Source organism: Sceloporus occidentalis, unplaced genomic scaffold (genome assembly GCF_023333645.1).
Source record: "Sceloporus occidentalis isolate IW3139 unplaced genomic scaffold, rSceOcc1.0.p SCAF_40, whole genome shotgun sequence".
Lineage (NCBI taxonomy): Eukaryota > Metazoa > Chordata > Lepidosauria > Squamata > Phrynosomatidae > Sceloporus > Sceloporus occidentalis.
In genome coordinates this window covers 8,511,401-8,535,153 of record NW_028317020.1, presented here as the reverse complement: position 1 = coordinate 8,535,153, position 23,753 = coordinate 8,511,401, and the positions used below count along the sequence as shown (strand labels likewise).

General features: G+C 39.3%; 1 protein-coding gene across 1 annotated transcript; it reads right to left on the bottom strand.

Annotated features, from left to right (window-relative positions):
* Positions 1–445: 445 nt before the first annotated feature.
* LOC149290354 (septin-2A) lies at positions 446–23,250 on the bottom strand. Its single transcript, XM_089489562.1, has 11 exons — positions 23,224–23,250; positions 22,682–22,781; positions 22,309–22,395; positions 21,717–21,840; positions 16,854–16,988; positions 15,480–15,597; positions 8,353–8,454; positions 7,434–7,579; positions 5,296–5,379; positions 3,912–3,969; positions 446–517 (listed from the first exon to the last, which is right to left on the bottom strand). Exons 1-11 carry the CDS (start codon positions 23,248–23,250, stop codon positions 446–448), a joined length of 1,053 nt encoding a protein of 350 aa, XP_089345688.1.
* Between the last annotated feature and the right edge of the window lie 503 nt (positions 23,251–23,753).

The window sequence follows — 23,753 nt, the reverse complement described above, 5'->3', positions numbered from 1 at the left end:
ACTAGGCTTGCCATGAACTTAACTCCAGGTTTTACCATCTGTCTAGCACATTCTGAGCTGCAACCCAACAATTTGTACACAAGCAGAGCAGAGGAGGAGAAATGCATGAGAACGCTGAACGTTGGGGATATGAAGCACCTCCAAACCACTGAGCTTCCAACCCAAGGCACATCTCTATCAAGGAACAGCAAGATGCAGCGGTGAACATGTTGTACGTAAAATAAATCAGTTCTTTCAAGGAAACCCCTCCACGCAAAGCAAGTTTAGTGATGGTTTGCTAAAAGCCTCAATGACCTTAGGCGTAAGCTTGGCACTGGAACCCTTTGAGTATGTGGAAAGGGTACCTGCATCAAAAACACAAGTGTTCTTACTTCTCTAAACAACTCAACACACACATTACACGAAACAAAAAAGTTAATGAATTACCTGATTTTGATATAACATATTATTCATCTCCAGAGGGCTTCATCCTCATTTGAGCTTGCATCTGGGCAATCATCTCTTGCATCCTCCTCAGCTGAAATACACAGAAGAGTGGCGGATCAACACATGCTACGAAGAAACTGTACAGCCTTTTACCCGAGTCACATACAAAAAAATATCCAATATTTAAGGCAGCCACCCTTCAAAATAACACTATTTTTTTCTAAACAATGTTCTTCCAAATTTTCTTTCGGTTCTGCTGCACAGAAGAACTACTCTCATCAGAAACACACCAGGCATAAAAACGCTAGCATTTTTAATGGTGACATTTTTTATCAATGCTCTTTTGGAGAGTTTGCACTTTTTGACTCTGATATTATAAAAGGTATAGTTTTAGACAAAAATGGCATCTATGTGCCTGCAGCAGACATACATACCCGTTCTATTCATAAACAAAGACTGAAACATATAATAACATATCTATATAGTAAAAACAGAAAAACCCTAGTTCACACAGAAGACTTTTTTTTTTGTTCTTTACAGAGAATCTGCTATTTGTCTTGGATTTCTGGCCAAATACTTATTTTTATCCCTGTCTGGCTGCTACTTGTCCTCATTCAGCAAGCTCCACTTAATAAGCCCAAATCCATTAGCTGGGTACAGACGGGAAATGTGCCCCTCCGCCCAACTAAGCTTGGAATGGGCAGGGGCCACGGAAAAGGGACTCGTGTAGGATGTTTTAAAGGCTCCGAGAAGACACAGGGCATATTATACATGAATTGCGCAAAAAAAAAAAGGAAACAGCTTCTCCGCTACCAAGCACTCTGTATTTAACACTTAATAGATGCACTTTGGCAACAAGTACAACGCAGTGAGAGACATTAAAAATACACGGCTGTAATCCATGTAATAGTATGTGTCACCGGCAGCGGTATAATACAATGTACACTTTCTGTTGGTTGTCGCCGTGTTAATCTACGGGATCAGAATGTTGTCAGAAACACACAAAAAGGCCAAACACATCTGCACAGAAAATTGCTGGCGGTGGGGGTGGGCTTATGGAGGGGGGGATTATGCATAATGCCCCATGCAATTGCAAAAGGGTCACTATAGAAATGAAAAGGGTCTTCTGAGCTTTCATATGTATTAGAGTGCCTATGATGGCTGGAGGGTCCCTTTAACATGACAGCAAGCACGAGACAGGAGGTTTGGCTGATCGCTGCTCCCATGGGGTAAAATAGGAGCCGTCATCTAGAGAAATGCAAGGGAATGATACCAAATATACATAAAAAAAAAAATAACAGCACAGACAATCACCCTTGACTGGCAAGTCGTTCTCAGTAGCACTACTCCCACGATTTCCCAGACATATTTCAAGTTGCTTGCTTTTTGTCTCAAACTTTCTTGGCAGGAGCGGGGTTAAAGATATCCAAGTTAAAAAAAAGTTCCACTTGGGAAGCCTGGATGACAGCTCACTTCCTATTAACAAGACTGCTGCTTGGCCAAATAGAATGCTTACTTGGTAACCCCTTCCCTGCCAGACAGACAGACAGACAAGAGGAACGGCTTGAGATGCACCGTACCGTACAGGGTCTTTGCAAAGCGACCCTTCGTTTTACTTTCTCGGTACCAAACCCAAACAACGAAATTTGCTTTATGCTGAGGTCCAAAGAAAGAATAAGAAAAAAAAAAACCAACGTAACAGGTATCATAGTTAATTAACTGTCAGCAGAATGTTTATAGATCATGCTGGCTTCCGGCACTTTGGTTGTTACGATGCACATGTGTGCTCTTGTGTACTTTAGGTACCAGATACAAGAGTACCTTGGCCAGAACGGGAGTCATCCCTGAGCATCGCGTACCACGCTAAGCTTAGAGAAGAGTGGAAAGGAAAAAAAAAAGAGGGGAAAGATTTAGGAACAGGAGGGGCCCTTAGCCTCACAGGATGTTCCCACGATGCTCGCCGCTGCGTTGGTTTAAAAATACCACTGGCTCTGACAATGACAAGGGGAGAGGAATGGGGCAGCAACCCAGCCGCCAAGAATAGCATTTTGGGATGTCAGACCGAGGAATCTGGGAGCAGTGGGAGGAAGGGTGAAAAGGTATATGTCTACATACTCGTCTACAAATGAAAACTGGCACGCATACTCAACATAATATCATTTCGACTACAAATCACCCTTTAGCTGATAAATCCTACTGTTCAAATATGTTTGAAAACCTTAAAGCCAGGAATTTTTACGTTTCAAACCCTGATAAAGATTTGATTTAAAGGGCTGTTAAAAATGTGAAATTGTTTAAGAGGTAAACATTAGTATATGATGAATTATTGTTAAGGGTGCATAATATGCTTTACCCCGGGTCTACATAGCACTCGGCCCACTGGGGTACAGCCTGCACCTAGCTGATGGGGCACTCACGTCCACACTTACAAAGAGCATCCTCTGATTCTTGCAGTGTTATCGAATGAAGATTGACATTTCTACTACTAGGTATGTATGCATTCATGGGCTTGGGCACAGATTCAGAGTAATGAATGAATGACATTCTGTTTGCCTGACTATAGGTATAAAGTGAGGAAGAACGAAAGACTTAAGTTCCTGTAACTATTACCTTCTTTTACATAGATCGATGCGAGATAGTGAGCACATTTTATCTGAATTAATTTAATATGTTTTCCAGCACTGGTTTTCTATTACAGGTATCTACTACAATTTGTATTAAACAGAATGTATGTTTTAAATAAAATAAAAACGGGCACTATTTGTGCTATATTTATGAATTTATGAAAAAACTAAAAGCATCCACTTTTTTCATCAAATGCATCGGTGGATGTATGGGTTTTTGTAAGTGGATTTATGGGTTTTTTCTATATATATATATATATACACCCACGCAAAAACAGCAATAGATGGCAGGATAACTACACATTTAACACTTCCGCGTGTGCATGTTATAAGCCAAAGGGATAGAAAAAAAAGAGGTGTAGGGTAAACCTTTAAATGGTTTAGCAAAGTTATAATAAATTATTACAAAAAAATTTGAATTCTATTTGAATTTGGTTTCATTCCATTGTATACTGAATAATATCTTGACACAATTTCCTTAAATAAGGACTACATACACTGCCATCTGGTGGCTGTCTGTGGTATTATTACATAGTCGAGCTAATCATACATAATCAGACTTCCAAGAAGGTTCTGAAATAACATCTAGCCTGGCCATACCAGTAATCACTCTCAGATCCCTGAGTACATAGGTATATTAAAACAGTCCTTTACTAACAGAATATCCATTAGATCCATTAATCCTGCAGCCAGGTGAATTGTCCTGTTGGGCAATCAAGCCGCAGTGTGAAACTTCTCCATGAACCAGTTGGGGAGGTCACAAGTCCCAAGCCCTGGTTCAACGATCAGCTAAAATACAACACTGAGTTTAGCAGAAAACATGCTAGTCAAAAATTAGTCTAAAGGACAAAAAGAGCCTACCTCAGCCTCCTTCTGTTGTAAAATCATATCTTTATCCAGCACTTCTTCTTCCACAGGCCTGCAAGGAAGAAACCGGTGAAGAATAAGAAATTACAATGGCATCACAAAAAAATGGCAAGAATGAAAACTACTAGGGGAAAAAACTCATCCAAAGGGAAGAAGGAATAGTAGAGTGGAAAGAGACTGCATAAGGAAAAACGTAGGCGTAGAACATGTAGGATCGAGACATATGTTCTTAGAGGAGAAACCAGAGGAAGGGAGGAGAGGAAATGAAACTAATGAAGGTGAAAGGTATGACCGAAGGCAGGAGGGTATGAAAAAGAAGAGGTAAAGAAAGGTTATGCACACTTGTGTGTATAACTTTAAAGGGACAAGAAACCGAGGGTAACGGTACAACAGGAATGAAAAGTAAGATGCAAGAACCAGTGGGCACGAGGAGGGCCATAGTAGGGGAATTGTGAGTTTGCAAAATATAGGAGGGGTGGGGAAAATTATATTATATTCATATAAATGTGTGTAACAAACTCTGGGGGGTGAACAGACATGGGAGGAAAATTTGGGGTTTAAAATTTACTCAAAGGTGAACATTACTCAATTTTATTAATATCATATCCTCCCAAACAGATAGCCTTAGCAAAAGCAAACAAAAAAACGACTCCTGTCCCGCTATATCTTCTCCTACTGGTACCTTAAAGGGGGTTTATACCGTTTAATGAAATTAATATATTCAGTCTGCATCTGAACTACTTTATTTGATGAACAGGGTTGCGTGCTGCCACTTTAGGATATATTTAGATGTATTACCTGCCCCTATCCCTAAACATTTCTCAATAGCTGAGACTAAATAATAATAGATTACTAGGAGCAGATATTTCTAGGGACTAAACGAAGAATAGGAAGGGGACAGCTAAAATGTTAGATATTAGAGAGAAGCACTAGAGAACCAGCGGCATCCTCCTCTGCAGCGAAAATCAGGACATACCAAGATACCAGATAAGATGTTGGGGGTATCTTATCACGTAATGCTATAGGCTCTGCTTAGTGAATAGTAGACAGAAAAATGAGACTTGCTATTAAGACTGCGAAAATACAGCATCATGGAGGGGGGAGCAATGAGCTATACGAAGCACACAACGGACATGTAAGCTTCAGTACATATCTTTTTAAATCACAGTAAATGAAATCAGGTTATCTTGATGGCACCCATCCCACTTTCATTGATTTTAGACCATGCACTTTTCATAAAGAAAAGAGCGTTCACAGTTGAGCCTTTGAGTGTAACAGGTTTTTTCTTGTTATGCCACTTGGCATAATGCAAATGGCACCGACCGTGTCTTTTGGAAATGCACTCATGAGCAACTGCAAATCATACATATTCACTTACTTCCCGGTGCATTTTAGCCTCTCTGAGCGGAAGTTTTCGTAGTGCAGATCCTGAGTGACCTCTTGGAGATCCTGCATATGCGTCCTGTATTAAAACAGCGAGTGCATTTCAAATCATGGTCATGCTACCAGCAAAACAAGAAGGAACTCTAAGCAGCCAAAATGACCACGTTAAATATTTCTGATACAAATATTTTTTTCGGTTTTAATAGCAGAATTCCTGATGTGCAGTTAAATCTGGGACGGAACATATATATGAATAATGTATGTAGCTAGTTTTGGAATTAGGAATGCTTTATTTTTGTGATGTGGAACCAATTAGAAATGTGAACATTTGTCTTAAGCATGCTTGTTGTCACACGTCTCTCGGATTCCTAGGTTGAAGTGGGTCTGCAATGACATACAAAGCCATTTTAATTAGGGTTTAACCTTGTGATGTTTTATAACCCAGTAAACAAACCACTGCTTGGGAAATAATTTCCAAAAACAAACCATTTTAAATAATATGTTTATGATACTATAAAAGCGAGTCTCTAGAGATCTTTACTTACAAACCCCAATTAAGGTATGGAGATGTCTATGCTAGCCACACATTACATTTTATCCATATGATAATTGAATCAGTATCACTTGAATAATTTTAGGTTACACGTTACTCTGTGTTTCCATAGATGGTCAATAGAGGGCGCTATAAGTCAGCACATTCATACTAAATTCCCCTATTACCTCATGTGATCTTTAGTGTTTACAAGTGAATTGGTTTGACGGATTTTCTTCTACGGAGAAAAAACCCAAATGCTCTTTTTGGCACATTATCTTAAGAAATACACCAGCCCCTATAATACATTACTCCTAAATGGTATTTGTGTGTGCATCACATCTTCACCTGAAATATATTGTATTTGCTTGATTATAAGACAACCTACCAAACTGAAGGGAGTTCTTTAATAAAGGAAAAACAAAAGAAAAGACCTGAATACAAGATAACCCTATTGTGGGAAAATAATCCAAACCACTATTTTTTCTCTCGTTGCTCACACGTTCTCACACACTCCTTTTTGCTCAGATCCACTTCTTCTCTTGCCTCTTCTTGTTCTTCTGTCTTCGTCCGCTTCTCTGTGAACCAGGCCTCCTGAAGCACCTCAGGGAAACACCGTCTCCACGGCTCTTATGTTCCGTCGTTTCGGAGTACTTCCACAAAACGGCAAAGACGGTATGCCTGGAGGATCTGCCCTTTTGCAGTAGTGCTTCGGGAGGCCTGGTTCACAGAGAAGTCGGCTGTGCGGCCGCACCGCGGATCTGAGGTCTGAATAAAAGACGACCCTTGATCATAAGACAAGATGTTTTTTTCCTGTTTGCACTGCCCCCCTATTTATTGCATAAACACTAGTTTTACCATATGCAAAACATGGACAAAATCAGCAAATGCATGCTTGTTTTATCCTGATTTCACATTTGCATTGTGTACTGTTGTGCTGTAGCAATGCAGATTTTCTGTTCTCTGCTAAATATTTTCAACATCCTGTTAAGGTCACAAGACCCCTTTAACACCTGTTAACCATTAAGAAAATCACTAATGTATCCTAATTATCATTAAAAGTTATTGTGGGGTAACAGTGTAACACTGCCAACTCTCACCTGTGGGGTAACAGCGTAACACTGCCAACTCTCACCTGTGGGGTAACAGTGTAACACTGCCAACTCTCACCTGTGGGGTAACAGCGTAACACTGCCCACTTTTGCCTGTGGGGTGACAGCGTAACACTGCCCACTTTTGCCTGTGGGGTAACAGCGTAACACTGCCCACTTTCGCCTGTGGGGTAACAGCGTAACACTGCCCACTTTCGCCTGTGGGGTAACAGCGTAACACTGCCCACTTTCGCCTGTGGGGTAACAGCGTAACACTGCCCACTTTCGCCTGTGGGGTAACAGCGTAACACTGCCCACTTTCGCCTGTGGGGTAACAGCGTAACACTGCCCACTTTCGCCTGTGGGGTAACAGCGTAACACTGCCCACTTTCGCCTGTGGGGTAACAGCGTAACACTGCCCACTTTCGCCTGTGGGGTAACAGCGTAACACTGCTCTCTCTCTCAGCTTTATAGTAACTATCTAATACTGGCACTTAACAGGTTACTTACACCAACATTGTGCGGAGCTTGAGAAAGTCATTGTGCTCAGGATTCTCGACTTCCACCACTCCCCATGGGTACAAACGACCACGAATCTTCTTCCCTTTTACCTCGATCAGCTGGTTTGAGCCAATGACTGCAAACGGGATGCTAGCCTAAAAGGGATAGAGCACAAATACGGCCACAAAAACCATATTATACTTTACAGTGAATACCACTCAACATAAAACCAAAAATATCTGGTCCTCTTTATTTGGGTTGAAAAGACAGAGGAAAGGTTATGTGCCTAACTGAAGAGGAGACCAGGATGAATTTCAAATACTGATCCCAGTAAGGATTAGTTTGTTAATTCAATCAGTTATTCTCATTTCCAGTCTCCTAACACTGTTAACAGGTCAGAAAAGTACATTGAGACCTCACAAATTGTTAGTCAATTTACTTGGCCACGTACATTTACTACTAATGCAAAACTTTTTGAAGCCATCTTTTACCCTGGACCGTCAAGCTGTTACTCAGAATGGTCTAATTAATAAAATAGCACAATTCCCGCCACAAGTAAGTTTTTCTGTTTCACGTCTGCCGCATTCTTTCATTTTAAAGAGTCAGTAATAGTTCCCCCACGAATGACGACTCACAGGTCTAAAAAGTAGACTAGCCATGAAAGGGATGCCAAGCATCACTTATTTTACATACTTATGTGAATGTTTGTCCTGAATAATAATTACTACTAAGAATAATACATAATGCTTTATATTCCATCTTATTTTTAAGAAACAACAAGAAATAAATAATTAAGTGTTAGGCCAATGAAACTCAGCAATGTCTGCAATTATGTCAGGCAAAATACAGAAAAACATAGAAATGCTAAATTTAACAACAGATCAGACCTATTTGGTCAATAAAGCATGTTTTTAATCTGCTGTCTCACCTTCAAGACTCTGGTCTGTTCCTTGAACTCCTCGTCTTCATCCGAGTCTGCATCTGGAAGCTGATAAATGCGGATTCCATGCTCAGCAATCTCATCGAGGACCTAAGGAGGGACACATATGTAGCATGGCAATATATATTTACTAAAGAAGCACGGAGTGCAGTGTTAGAATGGCCACTTCTAGAGGGAAGTCAACAACATGTACTGTGAAGTTTGTATTTCTCATGCCACCACCCTGTCCCTAAAACACCGGACACTGGCGCAAGTATCTTGGCAAATCATTAGAGAAAGTTCTTGAAGGAAGGACAAAACTTAGTCTGGGAAACAGACTACCAAGCTTCCAGGGCGACGGTGAAGTTTTATCACAAAGTACCCACAATAGATTTGGAAAGATAAGGAACCAGCGGGAAAACAAAGATCAAATGTTGATATAAATTTCTAGCTTTTATATTTTTGTTAAAGATGAAAAAAAAGCTTTTAAAAAAAAAAAAACTCATTAAAGGGAGTCTAACATCAGATTTGTTTACTGAAACTTACACAAAATCAGGCCTAAAATGACTCCTGGAAAAAACGCAAATGATTTTAGAACTATCCATCCCCTAAAAAACAGTTTTACTTTATTTTGCTGTAGTCTCTAATTATTATGTAGAACTCCTATTATAAAGTGCTGCAGAATACGTTGGCACTATGTAATAGCTACAATAATAATAAAAAAAATGGCAATCCTAGAAATATTGCCTCAATGTCAGGTAAACAATGAATATAATGGTATCAAGCTTAGTAGGAAAATATTAATCTCTTTAAAAAAAAAAAAATCATATATATTTATTTAAAAAATTATGTCCATACACAGGAAAATACACTTTCATAAAGTACTACTCTAGAAAAGTCATTTTTTTCTACATTTTTTCATACTAACCCCCAATTGCAAATTCATAGTACAGGTATGCAGATGTGTATGAAAATTCATGATTATTTATTTTAAAACATTTACAATACGGTGACCCATGAAACCATTTCGATATTTAAAATACATGGAGTTACTGAGCCCAAAGTATTCTCCTCAATCCCCAAAATACATACAGACCCACAGGAAGTGGATGACCCCAAGAGTCTTGACTCCTAGAAGGCCTCCTAACTGCATGGGATCTGTGCTTCTACTGCGTTACAGAACTTCAGTTCCATTTTCTATTAAGAAGGCCATAGTTATAATGTAGATGATTATAGACCAAGAGAAGACGGCAGTGTCTTACAATAAGGGAGGCAGACGGATATTCTGAACATAAGACAAAGCTAGAGGCTGCAACAAGGCTGGAGGTATTTGTTCAAGTATCCACAGAGGTGCTGGACACGCTCCTTTTGAACTTCTTCACTTTGCAGTTGGATTAAGAGAGTTATTTGAATTATAGTAAAATATTTTAGTATAATATAGTGAAATATTTTGTAGGCAGGGGCTTTAACAAAACTATCAGTTTATAAACACAGACACGCAGAACAGTTTAGGGGGAGGATTAATCAACGTATCAACAGGGTTGGATTATTGTTGAGCTTAAACCAGTTCAAAGGTCCAGTGGAAATAACGCATGGTTAACCAATTGGCTGCCTGATCCTCCTGCTACCCGTATAACATGTTATACACCGGAGAATAAAAACACATCTATTTCTTGAGTTAACAAGTAGTTTAGGATATTTTTTTAATACATTTCATCCTTCCTAGTGTGGAACTTGTTCAGCTTGTGGCATTTTAGGCACTCAAACATCTATTTCCTATTTTTCTAAATATTTCAGAAAAATATCAGTAAAGGAGGACATAATGAAAAACAAATAGTCCATTAAATACTGGAAACATCATAAGAAGGGACAGGAAAAGCGAGTACATTGTGTTATCTTAAGCCTATAGCCATAGACACTTTCACCTGCTCCTTCAAGGACTTTAGGCTGTGCATGGAATAATATATCACATTAGTCGTGCTTAACGAGAACTCAAACTAGCCACGGCAGCTAAAGATGAGAGTTTGATCAAACATCAGATAATTACTCCAGCCTTACTACATAGCATATAACTCTACAGGCTTAATGTGCATCGCAAAGGGTAACCTGGTTAAACAGGTGGTGCATTTAGGTTGGTCGCTGGCCTTGTCCAGCATCCACATTCAAGCTGCTGCTCTCTCTGCTCAGATCGGGGGTATGATGGCTTATCACAGTTTGATATGTGATCTCACCCCTGGACCGTTAAGTGGGGCATTGCCGAGTCTAAATGCCCAATAAGGAGATCGTCATGTCCCCAACCCAACTCTGGATTTTAGCACAGGGGCTACTGCCCTCCCTTAGATCTACCACCCCAGACCATAAAATCCTAAGTAAAAGGCTGTTGCCGTTTGCAAAAGAGCTCAACTTAATGGAAAATTGTGCATAAGACACCTACAGGGCTAATCCCGGATAATGGAACGGCTCAGCATTGGCCAACGATTAAATGACTTGGTACATCAGAGCACACATGGATAGAAGAAAATGGTGATCCCACTACATTCAGAACAGTTACAAAAAAGACAAAGGTCCATTGTCTCCAACATAGGAATCTATCAAGCTCAACACCTCATGGATTGTTTAAAAACATGTAAACAATTGCTCTCCTGTGATTAATGTGGCGTATTTTCCAGTAAATGAGGCAGATTGTAGGGATTCTTCAATAGGCAAGTAGCTTTAGAACGCATCCTGAATCCTGAAGTAAAGATGTACAAAGGCTAGTCCAGCAGCCAAAACAATTTTGAAGAAACAACAGAAGTCTGTCAGATTGGAGATTTATCCGATAACAGTTTTCTACTCAAACAATGGCGGGAAAAAAAACGTCATGTAGCCTGTCGGAGGAGGCATTACTGTAGAGCTGTAATAATACAGTGTGCCGTAAAACCCTCAGCTCTTCTGCCAGAGAAAACAATCCAGGTTTTACTGTCAGGCAGCAAAAACAACCCTTGTTGAGTTTACCTCTTTCTGGTGAATTTCAGTGTGGGGGGGGTGGAGGAATGAGAGAATTTCCCATGGGAAAAATAAAATACAATAAAATATGACAATTCTGTAGTTAAGGACTGCAAAAGAGCCAACGTCTCTTCGATTGCCTAAAAAGTATAAATTCAAATATATGGGTAAAAATATTAATTGTCTCGTACAGGAAGACTATGCACTCTCCGACTTGGCATACATTACTCGGATTCTCGGTTGTGTTCATCGCCATTGACAATATACGACAGCCTATTCCACCCCTAAAGGAGTGAAGAACCAAGGACATATGAATATACCCCAAATTATAGCCTGATCTTTCCTCTTTCGCAAGCAGTCAAAAACACAGAGAGTGGGGGCACCATTACACTGATGAACTTTAAATGTCTAAACTCCAGGCTTTTACCGGTGTTGGGGATGACAATTCGGGAAGGTTCATTATTTGAAATAATTGGAATTATCAAGACTAACTTACAATTATAATAAAAAATACTAAAAAAAACAAAAACTAAAGTAACCCTCCCAGTAGAAATGCAAAAGCTACAACAAATACCTAAACAATCAAAATACAAAATGTACACAGCCTTAAAACAAAGTATCTGCAGCATATTTGCGTCCCTTTTTCAAAACGCTACTGCACAAAACCGGTTCTTGCATGAAAAACCCTCTTTCACGCACATAATAGTCCACATGATGTAAGTATTTCTCCCCAAGGACGAATTCACACATTTAGGCAACCGTAAAATTTCAATGGATAAAAAAAACCAAAAAAAAAACCCCTATGTGTTTTAGCATACTTGTTCCCAGAGTTCCTGAGAAGCTTCTAGAAGAATTGCTTTTGTTTAGCGTTCGGAACGATGTTTGCCAAGCACTAATCACATGTGTAGCCCAAGTGTCTGGTACAACATAATATTGTGATAACGATTTTATGGTTTCCTTTCAGGCCTGGGATGAAGTTGGGTGGGTGAACCTGATTTCAAGTGGGTTCCTGTATGCACAAAACATTCAAATTCAAAAACAAAAGCAAAAGCACTCATCTTTAGGTTTGTTCCAAAAACAAAGTATAACACTAGATGATATGTTTTCTAGAGTAACTGTAATGTATTCTCAAAATAAATAACGCAAAACAGTCTTTAAGGATTATTATATATCATTATATATACAGTGTTGTTACCATAAGTGACTTAAGCTTCAGAATGAATGAGATGGAGAGGTTTATCTGTTTGAAATGATGATGGACAGAAGTAAAGCAAGCTTTTGGTCCGTTTAAATTCATCTTTAGATTGTAAGCTTGCAAGGTCAAAAGCCCCTTTTGCTTCTTTACATGTGATTTTGTTAGTTTTAATGTTATTGTTATTTTTCACTCTCCTCGTATTGTAAAAGGGGGACAGAATCTGCTGGTGCCCTAGGTTTATGGCTGGTTTTCGCCTATGTATCATTCTGCTTCACATACATAGTATTTTCTGATATACATAAGCACTGCCCGTTGACGATGTAAATATTCTGGTAATGTTAAGCTGAACTGTTACTCGGAATGTCCTTACATAGGAGAAGGTTTATATTGTATATCTGGAGGGTCAAAGGCTTACATGTAATATAAGGAAGGTTTACTTTACTGAGAGCTTTTTTTGTATTGTGTTTGCTTAAATGTTTACAACATATATTTTTACATGGCATAATAATAATAATAATAATAATGCTCATTGGGATACAGATAATGCATTGGGTTGGGTGGACACCAAAGCTGTGAAGGTTGCTACACCCATCTGTGTTTCTTTTTTTTTTGTATAAGATGAGTGGCATTTGTCATTGGTCGTGGTAATTGCGTCCAGAAATTACACACTGTGGAGAAGTCCAAGGTTATTTGATTGCTGGATTGAGTAGAGTTAAGCCATTTATTAAAGTCCGAGTTGTTTTTATTTAAAGATTAATACGTCATCTATGTAGTAACTATATTTATAGCGTTCTCTGTTCTATGCCGGTCATATAAAGGTCATATTGTGGTACCATTTTCCATTTTGTACCCAACTGTAGACTATGTAGCAATGTTCATTCTAAGAGCTAAATATTAAATACACATAAACATGTAAACACAAACACAACATTGTGTGTTGGCCTTTGTGGGGGTCCATATATCATCAAGCATTGGCCGAGGCCTCTGAAGTGAACACTTTGTACTGCAGGCAGATACTTAGGCCTAGGTCAACAAACTATGTGAGGGACGGCACCACAGTCAAAAATAGAACTCCTAGGGCTATAGGCTCATTCCTACTGACGGATCAAATGCTGACTGAATGAGGATCCACAATCACACGTTCACAACATTTGAAAGCTATCAAAAACAGTGTGTGTATGTGTGTAAATGTACACTGCTGGAGTCAATCTGTGAGTGTGTGTGGGTGTCTGTGTAAATGTATAGTGCCAGAGTCAGTGTGTTGTTACATATGTATAGGGTTAGCCAGTATGAGTGTGCTACTGTGTATGGTATTGTGTATATTATAGTATCACATTACCAAGAGTGTGTATGTCAGCATATAGTGTGTGTATTAGTGTATGGTGTTAGCATGGGTGTACATGAGTGTAGAACGTTAGCGTGTCTGTTACTGCAAGGTGTTAGTGTGTGTAAGTATAAGAATAATGGTTAAACATACAAGCTTGACTTTATGCTAAAAAAAATACCCCTTTTAATGAAGGGGTTAACCACAGCAGTAAAGAAAGGTGTGTTTTATATCTTATTGCCCCCATAAACATCATTTAACTGCAGAACAGGGGGTAATAAATGAAAATAAAAACATTTTAGGAAGAAAAAAAAAAGTTGTCTCCTTAACTTTTTAGCTGGCTCCTAGATCCAAAACAAATTTGTAGAGTTCTGATCTATATTGTCCCCCCACCCATCTGACCTCTTACAACTTTGTAAATTATGTTAATAATTTATAGTATAATATCTGGACTAAAGAGTCCCAATTAAAATGTATTAAACATGGGTGGCAGAAAGTACTGTGACTTTAAGGTTGTGCAGCTCCACCTTATTCTGCTATTATTCAGGTCTTGTAGGTCAGATAGGTTATCAACCATGTTTTGCAATTGTAATTTATCTGTGTCTTCTTCTAGAAGATGATTGTTTAAGGAAGAAAGACTACATCCTGTTTGGTAAAAAAATCCACGCAAATGTGATGACTTGTAAGCAAAATTGTAGGGTGAACAAGAGGTTACAGTTCTTCTACTGCCAGTTAATTCTGACATTTAAATAGGTAAACGGTTATTTCAATTTGTTTTCCAAAATTAGAGCAAGGCGCTCTATAGATTCCTTTAATGATTCCTCTAGTATGCTCAGTCACGAAACCAGTCCCAAAAACTACACAAAAAGAAACGCATAGTTTAGAAATTGAGGCCAGGATCAGTTGGCTTAAAAATCAAAACTGGACAAAAAATGGGAACACTAGCCCAAGGAAAAATTCCCACACCCATTATGGTCTGCTTGGAAAGATTATATTTCCTTCCCGGATATAAGGGTATCTGCATATTATCAAGAATTGCATTAAATTCACACAAAACCCCAGAAAAATAAACATTCTCGACCTATTGCCACCACATGTAATAACTCTCCAGAGTCAGGTCTTTCAGGGTCACACAGTATAGAGCAGACTGCCCCATAATCTACATATCTCAGAGCTTCCCTTCAGGTGAAATCCCATCTTCAACAGTTGAAAATAACGTTACCTGATGTCAATTTTCTACCATCATTAGAAAATGATATGTTTCTAAGGGGCTACTTGAAGAGTCTCAAGATCACCTCCACTAAGAGGACTGACCCTCAGGGCCAAGTGTACTTATTACCTGCAACAGTTGCTAAAATGGGGGAAAAGTCACACTTACTGGGCAACTAGCAATAAAAGAAAAATAAAAAACACTTTCAAAGATAGCTCAAGAACCAAGCTGGCAACTCTAGTACAATTGGGCCAAAGGACACAACTGTTAAGGTGCTCTACAAGCCACATTCCCGAAATCAGAAAGAAAGCAATAGAACTAATTACTGTATAAAGGAAACTTGCCTTTTATAAATATATTTTAATTAACAAGACCTTGGAGTCTGTTGTGGACAAGACTACTGACGCAAGACGTGCACTCACCCTCCTTTTCAGTCTCTCCCTTTCTTTAAGGGTCAAGGTGTCTGCCTTAGCGATGACAGGCACAATGTTCACCTTTCCGTGAAGGGCTTTCATGAACTCAACATCTAGAGGTTTTAATCTAAAAGAAGAGATACAAACGGACGTGAGTAGAACACACAGTACTAAAGAAACAGTGCATTTGTGTTTCTATGTATTTGAAGGACAGTAACACAATGAACTGCTCTGTGCAATCAATGCCAAAATGTAGCATTTCCCAATGGCAGCCATACCTACTGCACAGATTCATTTGCAACAAAGTCTGTTTACTATAGCCTGATCTCTATATCCCAGGGTCTTAAAGATATCGTTAAGAACTAGCAGTCTGTTTAGAAAAGGGTATGCAGATTTAGCGAGCAGGGTTATCCATAGCTTTTCTGTTGCCACCAATTTTTATAAAACGTATAATAATAACTACAAGCAATGTAATGCAGTAGCGTGTTAGCAATACTTCTTCCCATAACTGTCTATGTCTTCCAAAGATATGATTAGCTTCACTAAACATGCCATGGTCCTTTATTACAACCCACTTCTCCATCTGGCCTCATGCAGCCTAATCCATGAAAGCAGGAATTAACAGTATTAGGTATTGATGCAGAAGGAGACCAACTAAGAGTAAGAGCCCAAACACTGGCCACTTCATTAATTAAGACTTAAGGATTAATAATTAACCTCTTTAAAGCCACATGAGTAAGTAGTATACAGTAGGTTGTCAGAACAGTATTTAGCTATTACATATGCTAGATAAATGCATCAAATCAATTAGGAGACTAAAATTTTATGGGAAAATTGACTTTATCAGGCAAATTTAGTTCATAAAAAAAATAAAAGATAACCCTTCACATTGATATGTTTATTGTATAAATGAAGGTCATGATAAAATGTAATGATTTATATACGAAGCAGTGAAAAGTCATTTCTGAAAGCAGTTTGTACTGAAATGTCATTGTTCCACCTTTGTATAGCTTAAAAGAGATAAGAGTGTATAAGATTTGTATAAAGTTTGTAAAAATACTTTATTCTTCAAACCTTTACAGAGATCAAGTGTACAACTATCTAGCCTTGCACTTCTTGTAAGTTTGATCTTCAGCTTTTAAATGATTTTTAATTAGCTGCCAATCTTTTTTTTTTTTTTTTTTTATCGTTTTAAACTAGTGATATAACAATGGTAACCGTACATAGTTTAGTGACATAATTCACAATGAAGATATAGATTGCGCGTAAAATAAAAACCTTGGTGTGATACGTGGCTCACGTTTCTGGCTCTAATCCTTATCCTTAATGTATACATTGAAGAATATCTTATTTTAACTAGTGACTGGTAAAGGCTACGATTACCCATGTCCAAAGGGTGAGATAAAGTAGAAGCAGCAGTGCACGCGGTTATCGATGATGTGCCGTCTGTTAAGGCCGCTCTCGTCATGAAGGTAGCGCTCAAACTGGTTGTCTATGTAGTGGATGATGGTTTTGAAGCTGTAAAACAGACAAAGAATTTTTTAGCAATTGGTGGACACACTTCATACTCTAGAGGTCCTGCAACTCGACATTGTATCAAGCAGTAACATAAATATATATTTTTTTTAAATTTCACCGTAACATAGTTTGTGTGCAGCATCAAGATGTGAAGTGAGACGGTTAGGCTAGCAAACATATACCGTATTGGCTCGAATATAGGCCGCACTTTTTCCCCCCACTTTAAGTCTTTAAAGTGGGGGTGCAGCCTATATTCGGGGTCTAGCGCCCGACGCCCAGGACATGCAGTCCCGGGCGCCGGGCAGGGTTAGGATACAGATCCCCCGCAGCGGTGCAGGGGACCTGCATCCTACTCCCCGATACGCTCAGACAGCCTCCCCTGCCAGCACTTTCCACGGGGGGGGGGGGGGGGGTGCCGGCACGGGAGGTTGTCTAAGCGCATCATGCGGATTGCCGGCACCGGAAGTTGTGTACGCGTATTGCGTAGATGTCCCCCGCCAGCCCCGCAAGACACCCGGGAGTCTCCTCTGGTAAGTCGGGGGGCAGAGTGGCAGCATATCTCGGGGGGGGGGGGGACAGTGGCAGCATATCTCGAGGGGGGAGGAGGACAGTGGCAGCATGTTTTTTTGGTGCTTTTTTAAAGAAAAGCACCAAACTTTTAGGGTGCGGCCTATATACGGGGGCGGCCTATATCCGAGCCAATACGGTACCTGTGCTTCTTTAAAATACATTTCAATTAATGTATAGAGGCAGAAGGCTAAAGTCAATTTTTCCCTTAGCTGTAACAATGCAATTGGATGCAGGCGCTACTTCCTTTTAACGGATAGCAATAGTATATAGGTCAGATCAGAGAAACAGCTGTGTCTGCAAGCAAAAAAACCCCCAAAACATCTGGAATATAAATAGCAGGAAATATTAAAAAACAAAACGGCTTTGACCTTGCCACTGTTTTTCATACAGTTGCCGGAAGAAAATCATAGTGTAAAATGTGGGCTCTCTAAGAACCATTTAAAGGCAAAGTGATTATATAAAACCCATGATAAAATACTGTTATTACAACTTTTTATTGGCCAATCAGAGGCCAGCACAGTTCTATCAACCCACGCATTAAGCCAGTGTTGTAAGAATGCAATTGTGCAACTGGAAAGAATATGGCTGGGGAGTCTAGCCTCCACCATCAATAAACATGTGTTAGACAGCTACATGATCTTGACATTGGCGGGTGTAGCTTCTGCCTAAATATATATTTTTTTATTATTATTATTTTTTTTTTTGAAATGTAAGAAGGTTTAGCTCAAACACGTTTGAAATAGAAAAATAAATATTGTCAGGAATAAAGTGACTTCCTGCTTGAGGCGGCCATTACTGCCGTATGTTTTCTTGGTGAGAACATTGATGAGATTTGGTAACTTTTGCAGCTATTTGTATGATGTTATGGGAAGCACCTGGCCAGCGAGGGCACATCCTGCGGCACTGTAGTGTGTTTCAGGAAGTTAGAAGGCCACAAAAGCACAACCCAATAAGCTAAAAAAAAAAAAAAAAAAAAGGCCAGATCGGTGCGGGAAGAGGTCGACACCCCCCCCCCCCTTCTTCGGTATGCTTAGATTTGCATTGCTCAATATTCCTGGGAATTATGTAAATAAACCTGGACTAACATGCTACTTATAATAATACCTAGTCATGGAAATTCTATGCTGCGAAGGCAAAGGGTCATTGAATGGCATGATATTAAAACAGCATTTGACGGCAGATAAGAACCATTTGGCCCATCTAGTCTGTTCTTATCTTGGATTCAGGTTGGCCATATTCCTATCCAATGCATATTTACATTTCCTCGCTATTAGCCTCTTCCACTTCTGCTGGGAAGCGGTTTCACATATCTAGCACTCTCTCAGTAAAGAGAAACTGGATATAATTCAGTACACAGGGAGAATGACTTACACCACATAGTGTCAGCCATGCCTAATGCTGTTGCTCACGAATATCCAAGCGTTTTGGCACAACACCCAAGCTAGACTCCTCATGTTTGAACATACCGGGTCCAAAATGTTGCGCCACAAAGCATCAGAACCCTGCAACATTTCCGTAGAATACCAGCAACCAAACCTGGTCCGTTACCAGGAGGCAGATATGGCGACTTCAAACCTTACAGGAAATAATCAGATTTTTTAACCTCTATGGCATGACTGAACACATCTCCTGCGAGGGGTCAGGGAAAGGAGACCACACTGTGATCACTCAACTATTATATGTATTCAAATGCATATACTGTAATGGCTAGTGTCCCCTTAAATACAATGTGATGGTCTGCTACATATCCCTAACACCCTGTGTTGAGGCTGTGGCTAAAGGCAGGGAGGTGTGGGGTCCGCGGTGGGACTGGATGGTGCTTATTATTACACACACACGTATATATATAATATATTTATATATAAAACTTAACATTAATAGTAAATTAGACAGTTAATCTGGCATTGAAAAAGCTCTCTAGACTCACTGTCGGCAGTGACATTAACAGTGTGATTTTGACTGAAAAAAATCCCCATTTAAACAGACTTTATGTTGGTTTACAAACAAAGCCTACAAAAGTGTTTCCTTATAAATCAGAGAAAAATAATAATCAGAGGTGTACAGCGGCTCCATATTTTAGTTATTGTTCATACTACTTAAGCTATTGGCAAACTATGTAATGTCACCGAGATCCAAGCAGGGCAGCCAGAAACATTGCAGTGGAATAAACAAATTCAATTTGCACACAATCAACAGGAAACGCTCCTTGAAACACAATAATCTGGCTGGGAGCTCGCGCAGGGGCAAGCCGGCAACGGAAGGAAAAGGGGGACTTCTGCACATTGCTCTGTACCTACCAAATGCGAGCCACAGATAACCCCCTTAACCCACGCACTGCTGCAACACGGCCTTAAGCCTGCCCGAGCGTCACAAGGAACTCTTACATGCTGAGAAGTTCATCTCAGTAACAGAGAGATTCCAGCCGAGGATATCTGAAGAAGATGGGAGAAAGAAGGGGCACTTTCCTTCCTTCCTGGCATCCGTCCCTTCCTATTATACTACACATATAAGGTGTGCAGCTGTTCTTAAAGGCGCGTTAACATATACCACTGTCGCGCAACACACAGGCAAATCATTAACTCCTTCCGTCCCAGGGGTTTTTGGTACCTCAAGTCCCGAAGCAATTTTGCCATTTGTCGGTTCAGCGATGATTCTCTTTTCCTGTGAATAGTGTACCCATGTGAACTATATATTGTTTTTTTCAAGAAGAGATAGAGCTTTCTTTTGATACCATAGTTAGATGATTAGCTGAAAACTTAGTATGAGAAATTTAGTAAAAACTAGCGGAAAAAGAAAACACCTAATTTTATAAATTTTCCCTCTGAATCCTCAAGAAATTAGGTAAAGTGATGGAAAATCCCCTCCAGGTGTACCGATTTCTGAAATACCTAATTTCCCTGCCACCGACTGGCTGCTTAAGCTTTCAATCAGTGAAACCAATATTGCCATTCATTTCATTGAAAGTACTTTAGTGCCTCAGATTGACAGCTCAAGTAGCCAATCAGTGGCAAGAAATGTTGGGTTCATGGAGGAAGTAAGATGACTTTTGTAGAATGGCTGCAAACTCTGCAAACACAACGAAATTAGACAAAATTATTCTCAAAGGGTCAGTTTATTATGATTACGCGCCGAACGCCGGGGGGGATCTTGAGTGTATTACATTATTTAGCAGAGGTTTTAAAATAATTTATGCTGGCACAATCAGCTGCCATTTCAAATAAATGCCAAATTCAACTTTTGAGCTCGCATGACATCTGAGTTGTCAGGATAGCTTCAGTTCTAACTTTTCATTTCAGTATTCTTTGCAAATGACCAACCCTGGCAAGCTTCTCCAGCAAGAAGAGTCGAGCAGGCCCTTTATAACACATCCCACCGATTTAACCACACTTTTACAAAGCTCCTTCTACAGCAGAAGATTTCTGACGTTGGGTCCTCCTAATGTTTAGTGAGTCAAGGACCTGAAACACAACTCTCTTGTCAACTCTACCTTTAGAGAATAGACCTCAAGGTAGTATGAAGCCAGAAACAGGTAATTTTTTTATTTTCTTACAGTCAGACCAGACTTGCGACAGCAGGACTAAGAACACAACTAAACTTTTGACTTCGTAAAGAAACAGAAGCCCATGCTCTCGTGCAGAAACTGTTTATGTCTAACGAGGTCAGGAGTTTAACGGGAAGAGAATTCACGCAATAGGATTGCATCGCTTAAACAGAATACTAATTAACACTGGTAAAAAGAAAGTGGCACGTCTAAACAAAAACAACCATGTTGACTAAACAAAAGTTTATTAGGGAAAGGCATTAATTAATAAAAAATACAAAGAGGAAGAGGTAGGTTCATCATGGACAATCATATTTACCAAAGGGCCCAATGAACACCGAGAAGCATGTGGCTCGAAGTGAAGAAAAAGCTAATTTTAGACTTTCATACTTTAATCTTTTAGGTTCTCATGATAGCAGATTCATTGTAATTAGGCAATGGATAGGGCAAAGCAGTGTATCTGCAAAAACTGTTTTGCTGCCTAATATACATTTTTTTTAATTAAAAAAAAACCTAACAAATTTAATATTAAACCTCCCCAGTTTCCTGTTACAATTTAGTGAAGGCTATTATATATTAGCCATCACCAATTTCAGCAATACCCCCCACCCACTTACCAATCCTGACTGTTAATAGCGTCTCCGTATCCTGGCGTGTCAACTACAGTGAGACGCAGCTTCACTCCGCGCTCCTCGATCTCCACGGTGGACGCTTCAATTTGAACTGTGCGTTCAATCTTTTCTGTAGGAAAGGGACAGAAAGTGGTTACGTGGAGGAGAAGAACCAACATCACCCAGCATCAGGCAAATGCCAGATAGCAATGGACTGAAGACTTTTCCATCTGGTTCCTAATTGTTTTGGTTTTCAGGAATATACCCATTCCTGGATCCCAATACAATCAAGGTGTTGAAACTGTGTCTGTCCTGCTCCTTACTTAAAAGTAAATTTGCCCAGCCCTGGACATTCATTGAACAACAAAAGGGATTGTGATTTAATGAGCAATAATGGATATAAGCTGGAAGGCGGTAGTGTTGATGAAGTGTAAGACATTGGAAAATTGTAGCGTGATTAAGTAAAAATTGGATAGAATGTTAAACATAAAATAAATACAAGGATTACAGCATATTTCCCTGTAAGGGTTCCTAGTGAAAATACCTTTTTTGGATCATTTCACTGATCTTATATAGAATAAAACCATTGTGCACTTACCGGCAGCCCCTGGGATATATCTCTCAGGATACAGGTCCGTTAAAAACAAGCTGTTAATCAGGGTGGATTTTCCCAAACCAGATTCACCTGAAATTAGATAAGAGTAAGATCGTAAACTTGAGGTAATCTAATGCTTTTGACAATAAACTCAGCAAGGACCATGTGCAGACTGACCACATCAGCTTTTTTTATGACACTTACCTGTAGTATGTGGAATATATATATATATATATATATATATTTAAAGATGGGAAATCATATCATATTTGAGCAAAGAACAAATTTAAATAAAAATTTGACCATTATCCCCATATTACAGAATCAACACACCACATAAGAACTATAATGTTCCACACGAATTAGATATACCTACCAACCACCATGAGGGTGAACTCAAAGCCCTTCTTCACAGACTTCCGGTGAACTTGGTTGGGAAGGTTTGCAAACCCCACATAGCCGGCGGAGTCAGAGAACTGTGGAAGAAAAATGGGGTTTTATGAGAGAGGGTTGAATGCCTTCCTTTCAAGTAGAAGAAATTATTATTTATAATGGCAATTAAGAGTACCTTTACAGATCACACGATATGCTGCATATACATTATCCCCATGCAATAAACCAGAAAGACTGTTCTTCGATTATTTACCCTTCACTACACTATGTTCTGCCATCATTGCCCTTTTCTCCAAACCATTGTTTTCACGGTATACTTCCCCATCCTCCCTATGCTATCAGTCTGGTTACACCACCATGTCTGTTTCCCTCCTCCACCCTGCCGGGATCCATTGGAAACCGTTAACTGACTTAAAGGAAACAAATATGACCCTGGAAGTCAAATTCATTTCTAACTATCTAAATAACGTCATACTATGCTACAGGATAGCTGTGTGGCTTGCTACTATGTGTCAAAGATCCTACCTTGACTTTTTCTCCAGTCTGAGACATTATGGGATCGTCCCCTGGAACTATTAACCCTAAAAGCAGAGAAAGCTGTCATCAGGTTTCAGCTCTTTTATACACCAACATCACACCCTTTACAGGCTGCAAGACCATTGTCTACTGTAAAGTATTTAGCATAATGCCCCAATTTAAAGCATCATTTGGACCCAAAAGTTGCAAGCTTTGTATCTTAAGAACCCACTGAACTTTTGGTATCCAATGTATAAGATTCTACATAACATGGAAGGAGCATTAATCATCAAAAATCATGGTAATATGGATTTCCCGCCAAAATATAAAACAATTATCTATAGCAGATATGTGTGAGCCAAAGATCCAGGAACCACATAAACCCTGTAACTGTGAAGTGTTTAGATATGATTGATATTTATATCTTAACAAGAACACTGGAAATCTTGATTGAAAGTTATGGTTCTATACTGTATCACAATATATATATATATATATATATATATATATATATATACACACATACATATACATATATG